Genomic DNA, 12,130 nt, shown 5'->3' with positions numbered 1-12,130 from the left:
TTGTAGTACTTCATTGATCTTTAAAGCAAGGTTAACAAGAATGCAGTTTACAAATTAGCTATTTTTCTCTTCTGTGAATAAAGCCACATTGTCTGTTTTTAATTAGGACAATATGGATTACAAATTAAATGTTGGCAATAGAGCTCTATTTGTAAGCATATTATTAAGTCCTAAAATTATACAAATTTATAGTTGTCATGAGCCCCTTATAGTTGTTTTCTTTTTAAAATTTTTTTATAGTGTTAAAATAATATAAATTTAATTTTGTTATAGCTTATGAAATTTCAAAAGGCCAAAGGAAATAACTGCTTTTTAGAAAACCTATGAGATCCCAGAAAGAGAAAAGTTCTGAGAGCCTTGATTTGTAAATGTATATCCAGAGACACCATAAACTAAGTGATGGCTGTAAAACCTATGTCCACTTTTACTGGATTTGTGTTAGTTTCAAAGGTACACTTAGAAGGTTTTAATGATGAAGATGTAATCTCACGACAAGACCATGAACAAGAAACCGAAAAACTTGAGTTAGAAATTCAACAATGTAAAGAAATGATTAAAACTCAGCAGCAACTTTTACAGGTAAATGTGAATTGCCTTTTAAAGCTGTTCTCCTCTGTGAAAGACCTGAATCTTTCTAGATACTTAATCCTATATTTCACAAAGTCTGTAGCATTTGACACTTTTCCAGTCTAAACTTGAGTTCTCTGCTAACAGACACACTGCATGCCGTTCCTTAAATAGTTCATGCTTTGCTAGCTGGGGTGGTATTGGGAAATGAGAATCCTCATTTCTTTCACTTTCTGATTCTTCATAACTTCTGGTCTTGCCCTGAAATTTGACTTGCCTGTATTTCAACTTGATGGAGTGTTACAGGGACCTCTGGAACTTACTATGTTTTAAAATTCAATAGCAGCAGCTTGCTACTGCATGTGATGATGATACCACTTCACTATTACGAGACTGTTATTTGTTGGAAGAAAAGGAACGCCTCAAAGAAGAGTGGTCCCTTTTTAAAGAGCAAAAAAAGAATTTTGAGAGAGAAAGACGAAGCTTTACAGAGGCTGCTATTCGCCTAGGATTGGAGGTATTTTAAGCAGTTGCAGTGCTTTCGGAATTCTGGAGAAGTTGTAGGCCTCAGGAGAATGCTTCTAGGTTCTGCTTTTTAATTGTTTCTTGCTGTTTAATTATTTTTAAAGTAATTTACCAATGATGTCATGAATAATTTGAAATGAAAGGAAGGCTGAGCATATATTGCTTTCCCTTACCAGATTTGGGAGTTAAATTTTTAAAATAACCATAATCATTTAGTATTCCTTTCAGATTGACTTTCTACTCTTATATATTTAGCATCACATATGAGATATCTTTTGGGCATCTGTATTTGTGCTGTCAGTAGGCGTGGTGTCAGAAGACAGTGCAGCCACAAGAGCATGTTTGCTGTTTTTTGTTGTTTGTTTGTTTAAAGGAAGTACAGTAAAAAATAAAGTTCTCCTGTCTCCAGTCCCTCATCCAGGGATGTGGACACTGACAGTTAACAGTTTGGATTTTTATGCATGTACTTCCACAGCTTGCTGTTTTTGCTTAGCAATATATTGCCAACATACTTCCTTTCAAAAATTACACAAGTAATATCTGAACACAGCTTTTTCTTGTTTTAAATTCAACCCATACAAACAGCTACGAAGTGAGAAAATGGCCTCCTTTTTTGTCCCCGTTTCAGTCCTTGTAGGTAGCCGCTGTTAAAAGTTTCTATTAGGAATTCTTCTGGGAAGTACTATTTTAACTTTAATATATTTCAGCTGTATTTCCTTAGTTTCAGTTTATTGATTCCCTGCTATGAAAGGAATTTAGTGTCGTTATAGTACCTCCTACCCACTATCTTCTTCAGTCCCATCTGATTTCTTTATAATATTGTTTCTTTTGTTCTTCTGGTTGTGTTTTTAAACTTGAAATAAATAATATATTTAATGCTTCCATTTCATGTTCGTTCAGCTTCAGACAGTATCAGTCCATCCCTGCAGTGAGGGATGAGGACTTTCTTGAATTAGTCGTGTTCCATCTCTCTCATCCTATACTTTGCAGTTTTTGTTTGTGATACTGTTTTTCATTGCTTAGTGTTATCACATTTATATTGTCATGTAATATAATCCAGGTGTAAGTGCTTTGCCTAAAGTTGAAACTTAAAAATGAAGACTAGGAAAGCACGTTACAGCATTATGATTGTGTAAATATTATTCATTCTGTAACCAAATAATGTGTTTGGATGCATAGAAGAGAAAATATTCTGTATTATTAAGACTTTGCTGCCCCAAAGAGATGTGTCCGCTATCTACTGAATTCTTGGACTTTCTCTGTAGCGTCCTCTGATTTCCTGCATCAAACTCAGCTGCCATGTTTGTTTTAGCTCATGTTATCCTCTTACCTTCCTGAGAAATTTTTTCATAAATCATGAGTGGTCAGGCATGGTAACTTGTTCCTATCTTCCCAAGGCCAAGGTTGGAGCATCGCTTGAGGCCAGAAGTTTGAGACCAGCATGGGCAACATAGCGAGACCACATCTCTATAAAAAATAAACTAACCGGGCATGGTGGCTCGTGGCTCATGGCTGTAGTTCCAGCTACACATGAGTCTGAGGTGGGAGGATCACTTGAACTCAGGAGTTCGAGGCTGTGTTGAACTATAATTGCACTATGTACTCTAGCCTGGGCAGCAGAATGAGACCCTGTCTCTAAGAAATAAAAAAATAAAAATAGTGCATGAGTGATTAATGGTCTGAATTCTGGAATATTAAAAGGTATATTCATACTTGATTGGTTTGGTTGAATATAGAATTTAGGTTCCAACTTTTTTCCCCAAAACTTTGACAGAATTATTTCATTTCTTCTAGTGTTTGTTTTTGCTAATGACAAAATTGATTCTAATATTACTTTATAAGTCCTTATGTTTTGCTTTTTTCTCCTTCTCTGGAAGCGTTGGCATTTTCTATTCTTAAAGTTCTGAAATTTTACAAGGATATGTCCAGATATTTCCTTTCAGCCCTGAAGATCCTCTGTTTCTTCAGTTTAGGGGAACTTTCTTCTTTTTTTTTTGTCCTTTGACTTCTCTGTGTTCTGGAACTTCTGTTAGACAAATGTTTGACCTTCTGGATATATCTGGGATATTCTCTTATCTTTATCTTGTGGATCACCAAACTGGTCTTCAGGGTTTGTTTCATAATTCACTTCACCCACTGAGTTTTTCAGAATTTACCTTTTACATTTTCTAATGTCCCTAATTTTTGTTTTTCTTTATAATGCAGTATGCTAGTTTACAGATGTTCATTCATCTGCCTGATAACATGTGTTTGCAATTTTTTTGAAAGGTTTCTTCCATCTCTTGAATTAGCTGTTGTCCATGGCCAGTTATCTATTTATCTTGAACTTTTTTCTATTATACTCAAATGTCTGGTGATACATGATTCTGTAATAATATTTATGAAAGACAATATGTTGGTTATTTTAAGTAGCTGGCATGGATTTCCTCCACAGTTGTGAAAGTCTATTTTCTCAGTAAATATCTTCCTCAAGAAACAAAAACAATGTGTGCTGGCATTGTCTCCTGTCTTCTGGGATCACCTGTGTTTCTGAGCCCCAAGAGTGTCCAGGAGATACTCGTGCTACTTTACATGTCACTCCCAGTCGCCTGGTGCCTTTCTCTGCAAGAGAGTCTCTCTGCCGTGGTCACTGGGGATAGTAGGGGGCAGCGAGGGAAGGGAAGACCAGAGGAGAGACCTGAGGCATGAGGGAGAATTTGGTTTGGGTTCATCTACTGTTCTGAGGTGGGGTCGACATCTGCATCTGACCTCTTCTGGCTTCACGGTGGTGGTTCTTAGGACTGACCGGTAGGTGCTAGAGGCTGAGAGGAATGCTTGAGGCGGCCTGCGCTCTTTTTTTAAAGTGATTAATTTACAATGTAGAGTATTTTTCTATGGCTTGTCATTTTATAGTTATGATGTTCTGTATGTTCAAAAGTATTGCTAATATTCTCTTCCTTTTTTTTGCATTGTCCGTTTGAATTTATTCAAAATTGATATGAAAGTATGGTTTATTAGGTGAAGCGGATGAATTTTTATTTGTGAAATATAGTTTTCCTAAGTCAAAATTGTTTTAAGTTTTTTAGGTTAATTCTAAGTTTATATAGCTAGCCAGAGAGCCAACACAGACAGCTAGAAAAATGATGTGACACGGCAACTGTATGAATATTGAAATATTGTTCATTATTTCTTTGATTTGTTTGTTATGGTAGAGAAAGGCATTTGAGGAAGAAAGAGCCAGTTGGTTAAAGCAACAGTTTTTAAATATGACTACCTTTGACCACCAGAACTCAGAAAATGTGAAACTTTTCAGTGCCTTCTCAGGAAGTGAGTACTTCATAAACTCTTTAATCTGAACATGCATATAAATAAAATACTGCAAATGAGTTAGTATTTGGAGGTCACCAATAAGAACTCTCTAATTGTAACAAAAATCAACTTGAATGTTTTATTTATTGTAGTCAAAGTGGGGATGGGAGAATATGCATACCAAAAGGAACTTGTGTTGTGAGGGCAATAATGGTGCCAAGTTTTCAACAGTTCACAATCTATAAATATTTCTAGAACTAGATCCTTTTCAATGTTTATGAGTATGCAACAAAAAGCATAAGATGAACACCATCCAGATTAATTTGTTCTATCCCCTACTCCACTCAGAACTGCAAATGCATCATCCCAGTTCACTGCCTGCACTGAATTCAAGGTCTCACCTTCTGTACTGTCTTTTTCCTTTTCTTTTTTTGAACAGGTTCTGATCGGGACAATCTTATAGCACACTCGAGGCAACGACAGAAGAAGCCTCACGGTGTGTCCAGTGGGTCTCCAGTTTGCACATCTAAACTTACTAAATCTCTTCCGGCTTCACCTTCGACTTCAGACTTTTGCCAGCCACGTTCCTGTGTATCTGAACACAGGTGTTTGTCGATGATCTTTTCACATATTTCTAAAAATTGCTCAGATTGCACTGTGAAGGAAAAGTGGGCATGCCTGTCATATTAGCAACAGTAGAGGCTTTGGAGAGGAATTTGGTAGATCAATGTATTCATTCTCCACATATTTATTGGGTGTCTAGAATATGTAGGCAGTGTGCTAGGTGCTGGGAACACAATAGTGAACAAGGTGGCTCTGGCTCCTATCTTCTGGGTGCTAAATCATATAATACTGTGTATGTTTTTTAATTTCACATTTAAAATATAGTTTTCCAGTCTGGGCAGCATAGCAATACCTCAGCTCTACCAAAAAAATAAAAAAATAAAAAAATTAGCGTGGTGCCACAAGCCTGTAATCCCAGCTACTCAGGGGCTAAGGTGGAAGGATTGCCTGAGCCCAGGAGATCAAGGCTGCAGGAAGCCATGACTGTGCCACTGTACTCTGGCCTAAGGAACAGAGTGAGATCCAGAATTTAAAAAATAAATAAATAAATACAGCTTAAAATATAGTCTTAATTACAGGAGTTATTTAATATTTTAAATATACTAAGTAAAGGATATTGTTTTGACAGTTTTATAGAGTACATATGTTAAAGTTCCTTCTGGTCTGCCTATTTTATTGGTATTGAAGGACAAAAAACTGAGAAAAGCCTCTTCATCTCGAGTGATAAAGATCATCTGTACCCAAGGATGACAGTGTAAAAAAAAAAAAAATGTGGTTCCCCACACCCAGGAAACCCATATATTGCTCCTAATTGCTATATTTTGGTATTTTCCTCCATCTCAAGTTATTAAATCATTTCTAAGATAATATCAGAGCCTATTCCAGGATTAATTTTGAACTAAGCAAAGGAAGCAGGTAGAGCATTCCTACTGAGATAGAGAGGGATAGAAAAGATCAGAGGGGTAGGTTGGAAAGTGTGGTGGTAATCTCATTACAGTTATTTAAAGCAGAAGACAGTGGCCTTGGAAAGCAGAGTCAGAGCTGAAGCAAGACTGGTATGAAACTAAGTGTTGAAGAAGCCAGCTGGTCCCTGGACCAAGAAGTGATAAATAGATGGATTTTAAAAGGAGGACAAGATACGATCATTATAGTTGATTTTGAAAGGTTGGGGGGATTAGGACTCCAAGTAAACACTGGGGGGCAACATAGAGATAAGTCAGAGCACTCCAGGCAGGTGCAGGGACTCTGAGGCGGGACACATCTGGTTTGTTTGCGGTGGTGAGTGTCGTTAGACATGATCAGGATGGAGAGAGGTGAAAGTCTGGGTAGGTACAGATGGAGAGAGAATGAGATCATGAGCCCGTGTGTCCCCATCACTCAGGCTCAGCAGTTATTAACTCAGGGTCGATGTTGTCCATAAATAACCCCACTCTGCTGGCCTCCTTCCCAGCCACACCCAGCCCAAGTTTGGGATTTCATTTGTAGAGTATTTTAGTCTACATTTGTTCGTCAAATATCATTCTAAGGGCCATGGAAAAGCATTAGAGAATTATAAGCAAGAAAGTGAAAAAAATTCTAAGTTTTAAAAAGAACATTCTGTTTTATTATGTGGAAAACAGATTGTAGGAGTCATTTTTATAAACCAGGAGATCCAGCTAGGTGGCATACTGGAGTTGAGAGATTATGGTAATTTGGACAAGGGTCATACTGTGAAGATAGAAATGCTAGGATTTGGGGTGTATTTTGAAGTTAGAGCCAATAGATTGACCAATGGGTTGAATATGGGAAGTGGAAGTTTATTTAATTTATAATCAAACTATAATGTGTAAGCTTAGAATTTTTTTATGTAGAATGTCACTAAAACATCCAAATTTAATCAGCACTATCTATATAGAGACACAAATTCTAACCACCATTTACAAATAAATACTGTCAAAGATAGCTATAACATAGTAGCTGTCTCAATTGTTTTTATGTAGTTTATGTTTTTACTTTTTTACATGCAATTGTCTTCATTATGAAATATTTGACATATTTCTTAAAGGCAGTGTGTTGTGTTAAGTAAAGTTCAGCACTTAGAACCTACTTCATAGAGTGTTGTGAGGTTAAGTGTCAATAGCTATAAACACAACAGTACTTGGCCTATTGTAAACATTTAGTGACAGTAAATGCAGTAAAAATAAAAATATATGTAGACAAATGTATTATAAAAATAGTTTTCTGTCTCTTGTATTCTGAGGGCTCCACTAAACGACATCAGTGGCATAGAAACAGAACCTTGGAGCTGAAGGAACTGTGTTGAGCTACTCTTTGTTTTGTTCTCAGAGACAAATGAGTTGTGTAACTAACAGAGAAGCCGTGCAGCTTGACGTGGTTCTTGGTATTTTAAATTATTTGGTATTTTAAATCTGGATCTCTTGCTCCTGAAGCACCTTGGACCTGGGTTTATAATTAAAGTTACAACAAAGTAACTCCTATTTGTAGCTAATTTCTGCAGCATCCTTACTGCTCCTTCACTGTGGAATGGAATTTCACACACAGGTTGTACCTTGGATTCCCTGCAAGGAAACCAACCTGTATGCTAAGTTCCTTACAGAACCTGGTTTTGATCATTGATCTCATCTGACCCAGCTCTGAGGTACAGCGATTCTGAAGATTGATTTATTATACGCAAGTTCATTTTCTTAAAAAGTATTGGTAAAGATAAGTGAAATTTTTAGTTAGGTTTTTGGCTTAGATTTTTAGGATCAACAGCAACTTAATATTTTTCAAGATTGCCACATTATGAGGTCAGATTAGTAATCAAGAGTCACAAGAAATGCACATTTAGAAAAGTGTGTGAAATTACCTAAAATATTTGGTTGATTTTAAAAAATTATTATTCACTGACTTAGCTCCACAGGTCTTACAGTTTTCTTTTAAGCAGATCTCTTTGCTTTGAGGATGGCTGAAAACCATCTGGCTGCAGAGTCAGGTCTCTTGACCACTTTTGTAGGAACTCATTAAATATCTGCCTAGATGGGTGGGCAGATGAAAGTGTGCGAATCCAGAAAGAAACCGGAAAGAGGCTGGACATGGTGGAACGCTGGCTTTCAGAACCCACATGTGCGCTGCCTGAAGTTTAGTTGGGCGACATGCTTCACAGTAGACTAAAGGAATCCATCATGTACAAAGATCGATACACAGGCCATAGATAAGGTGAAGGTGCTATATCAGACCACTTGGAAACACTTCTCTGTAATTCTTGATCACTGTGTCGTAACAGTTTACTTAGCACGAGACGTGAGAGGCAGTGAGACTGTAGACATTCAGGCATAGCTGGGTATAAAAGGAAGAGGGGATGGTTACTAAGATCTGCCTTTCTTTTCCCAACAGTTCAGTCAATGTACTGAACATATCTCCTGAAGAAACCAAGCCAAATCAGGTTGGAAGAGAATGTACCAATCAGAAGTGGAGCGTGGTGTCAAGACCTGGCTCGCAGGAAGGTTGCTATGGTGGATGCTCCTTGACCTACACAAACTTTCACGTCGAGAAAGATGACTTACCGTAGATGTGTGGACTGGAATGTTTTCATTAACACATCATCAGTTTTCACATCTAAGTTGAAACAGGGTGTGTCATAAAGTCAATGATCTCTATAATAATTTAAGATGGTCTGAGTTGTTTGTTTGAACTTCCCTGTCTTCCCCCAAAGAGCTGAAATCTTAAATCTATTTAAAAGGATATAAAAGCTTTGGATATGTATTTTTAGTAACAGAAGCATCTGGTTCTGTGAATAAAGGAATGTATAGATGTTTGGATGGATTAAAGCACTAGAATGAGTTTCCTCTGATAGTCACTAAAAATAGCACTTTTAGGAAACTGATTATTGTAAATGTTTAATTTGTCTCGAATATAGTTGGCATTGGAAGCTTAGCCTTTACTTGAATGTATACTGTAGATTTTTAACAAAGCAAGTTCTATATTTATTATGTTTAGTGTGATTTGAAATTACCTCTTTCATATGTTTTAAATAAAGTGAAATTTATGTATGTTTTGTACATAGATATAATACATGATTATGTTAAGAGGCTTTAAGATTGAAAAGTTTTACACAACCATAACTATAGTATTTCATGTCAATATAATTTTTTTTAGGGGTATTCTGTTTACAGATGTATTAGAACCATTGCCAGATTACATTGAAGAAGTTTTAGAATCCATCCGGGCAATAAATATTGAAAACTATTCCACGAAGCCAAGTTCTTTAGATAATCAACATTATTAACATTACATTTTTGAGATTTTTATAGCATTAGATTTTTATTTTATATATGTTGGATATTATAATCTTTAAAAGGACTATTGATAGAGTAATAGGGACAAGACAACAGAAGTACTTTTGAATAAAAAGTTTCAGAATATTGGTTTAGGCTGTTTGGATGATGGAAGAGATATCTAGATGGTGATATTTTTCCTTACCAGATGGATACCAGTACAGTAATATCTGTAGCTAGGGCTTTGTATCATTATCAGGAAATTCTAGATGATTTTTTAATGAGCTATTTACCACTAATGATAAAGAAATATGACAATGTAAAAGCATCAAATTTTATAGTTCAGATATTACGATACTCTGGACCAACTTGTGTCATTTCATTTTCAGAACAATCTTAGGCTCTTTCTGTCTCTAATGTTTTTGATTGCATGTTTCTTCATGAAAAGTATGTTATTACCGATAGTATGATAGGCCCAGGCTCTTTCCAGGATTTTCATCAAAAAGCTTGAAGTGCCTAACCCTGCTTGCCTCTACACAGTCGCCTGCACAGAGCTAGTCCTTGCTAGGCACTGTAGCTTAGGCCCGTCTACCCTTCCCGTTCTCTAGCCATTCAGGCATTTACAGACACTCACCCTGTTGTGGCTATTTCGTTTAAAATTGCCATATTACCAAAAAAAAAAGAAAAACCTATTTGTATCATCCATTCACTGTATGCAACTCTTTGGACTTGTGTAGTGGCAGCCGTTTTGGGGGCTGATAGGATATCATTTAAGAGTATCTTATGAGATGTTAATAAATATAACACAGTAACCATATTTATAGTCTGGAAGAGCTAGCTCTTGAACATTAGTCACTCACTACTTTCAGCTTGATGCATGGTCACTTCTTTAACTGTTTAAAATATTACAGATGGTACAAAATATCCGTGATACTACCATATTCAAAGGAAGAAACCTAGGTGGGATATAATTATTCTTTGGCTATTGAGTAATAATGTCACAGAAGGGCAATCAGAAATTGTAAGTGTTTAGTCAATGATACATTTGTCAAGAATATTTTCCTCTGGGGTTCTCCATGAATACTTTGCTAGAAATAAGCATTCTGATTTTTAAAGTAAATCTCTTTAGGAAATGTTATATTCCATGACAATGGATTTCTAGGAAGCAGCATCTATCTTTTATGTTGTGTGTTTCCATTTCTCATACTGGAAAGAAAAATTCCTTGAGACTTTAAGGTGTGAAGGAAGCAGCAAAGTGAAAACCAGGTTCATTGTACTTTTGACGTCTGTGTAGATCTAGAAATGTTGTACGTTTTACTAACAGCGTCACTTTTGTTTCACTGCACATTCCAACTCCAAATTGATCCCCAGTCACCCTGTCTTCCTGTAATCTAAGAGTGGTGTCTGTGCTGGAAAACCCCTGACTCCACACATAAATCTCCTAAGATTTTGTTTCTCTTCCCTTTTGAGATGTTTGCAATATACTAATAATACAGCTGTGTTACAGTCACATTTAGTCTTGAGAGGTGATGGTACTATGGTGCACTTCAGTTTGAAAGTCATCCTGATAATCTTAAGCAAGCGTTTTCTTATTTGTCAATATGTAAATCTGAAATATTTTGTACTTCAAGTTTGTTGTTACCTAGCATTTATCCATTTTGAATTTTCAAAGCATAAAAGTGGCAAAGAAAATTTGAGATAAAAATTTTATTTACTACTCTTAAATGTTTATATCTGCAATGTATGATGAGAAACTTAATAGAAGAATCAGTGACACCAGAAAATCATGACTAAAATTTAACTTAAGTTGTAGAGAACTTTTCATAGAGAAGCAATGCATTAAATGATTAGATTCACAGGACAGCCCACAGCAAAGTGTTTACCTCATGGTATAATTGCAATATTGTTATTTGGAAAGAGTGCTATATTTCCTGCCTTAGCTAATAACCAGATTTGTCCATGGGCTTGTGCTTGTGATAACACGGTTTTTATGGGGAAACCCATTTCGTGTGCAAGATGAACGCACCTTGGAACTAGTCTTGACCTCCCCTGATGGAGCATTTGAAAATCCCTTGGGACAGCAGGAGAGCTGTGCCGTGTGTATGCCTGGAACACATGTGAGTTAGCAAGACCCTTCTGTGACTGCCCTGTTGTAAAAATCTTCAAAATATATTGCCTCATGTAAATCATGTTCTTATTTCTAGATTGGATTTAAAGTATGGATCATGGACGTCTAGTAAATATACTTTTCTCTAAGTCTGTCCTTTTTTCAGTCCTTCAATAAGCATTTATGAAGTACTTGCTGTATGGCTTACCACTCACTTTCCAATCCCTGGGGCTGGGAAGACAAGCATGTTTCCTGCTTTTGAAAATCCGAGGTGTGTGGAAGACCAGCCCTTTAAACCTAAGTCGTAATAAACAGTGGGAGATGCTGTTGACCATTCAGTCTGTTCTTAAAACACAGATGGATGGTTCCACTCCAGGCCACACCCATTTCACAGCAGAAACACTGCTAGGGTTCTAGTCACAAGTCTTGGCATTATTTCCTGCAGATGTACCATGTGATGGATTGTTGTCTTACGGGGTTTTGTTTTTGTTCTGTTTTGTACAATCAAAATGTTGACCTGCAAAGCAGTATAGGATTTTCTCCCTACATGAACGTGTATTATTAGACAGAAGCATTTGTAAAGATTTGGGCCATGCAGATAAGGATAACAGAACGGGTTAGTCTGTCATTTTCTCAATACGAAGTGGTTTTTTTTGTTTTGTTTTTTTCTGAGCTAGATATAAGAGTGGAGTGGGTATTGATTATCTAAAAAGCTTTCAAATGATGGGTTTTCTTTTAAAACATTTATTTACAAATGATAGATGTTGGAGACTCAGGAAGTACTGTAATGCCAGTGAGACATAAAGATTCTGGTAAAGATCCA

The 12,130-nt window shown here is 36.5% G+C and overlaps 1 protein-coding gene across 5 annotated transcripts in view; it reads left to right on the top strand.

Annotated features, from left to right (window-relative positions):
* Window positions 1–11,461, top strand: part of SSX2IP (SSX family member 2 interacting protein) — a 33,690-nt gene extending 22,229 nt beyond the window's left edge. The window contains exons 10-14 of one of the 5 annotated variants that reach the window (XM_021715923.1): window positions 443–579; window positions 911–1,084; window positions 4,284–4,398; window positions 4,820–4,985; window positions 8,320–11,461. In XM_021715923.1, the coding sequence (XP_021571598.1) occupies window positions 443–579; window positions 911–1,084; window positions 4,284–4,398; window positions 4,820–4,985; window positions 8,320–8,494 (767 nt within the window). In that variant the 3' untranslated portion in view covers window positions 8,495–11,461. Of the gene's footprint in view, window positions 1–442; window positions 580–910; window positions 1,085–4,283; window positions 4,399–4,819; window positions 5,266–8,319 lie in introns of those variants that run through there. The other 4 variants (XM_008064793.2, XM_008064792.2, XM_008064794.2 and 1 more) reach the window with 4 other exon arrangements.
* The last annotated feature ends 669 nt before the right edge of the window (window positions 11,462–12,130 follow it).

This window comes from Carlito syrichta, unplaced genomic scaffold (genome assembly GCF_000164805.1).
Source record: "Carlito syrichta isolate Samal-C Ts95f unplaced genomic scaffold, Tarsius_syrichta-2.0.1 Scaffold308051, whole genome shotgun sequence".
Lineage (NCBI taxonomy): Eukaryota > Metazoa > Chordata > Mammalia > Primates > Tarsiidae > Carlito > Carlito syrichta.
Note: the sequence above shows the minus strand (reverse complement) of the source record. Positions and strands in the feature narration are given on the sequence as shown.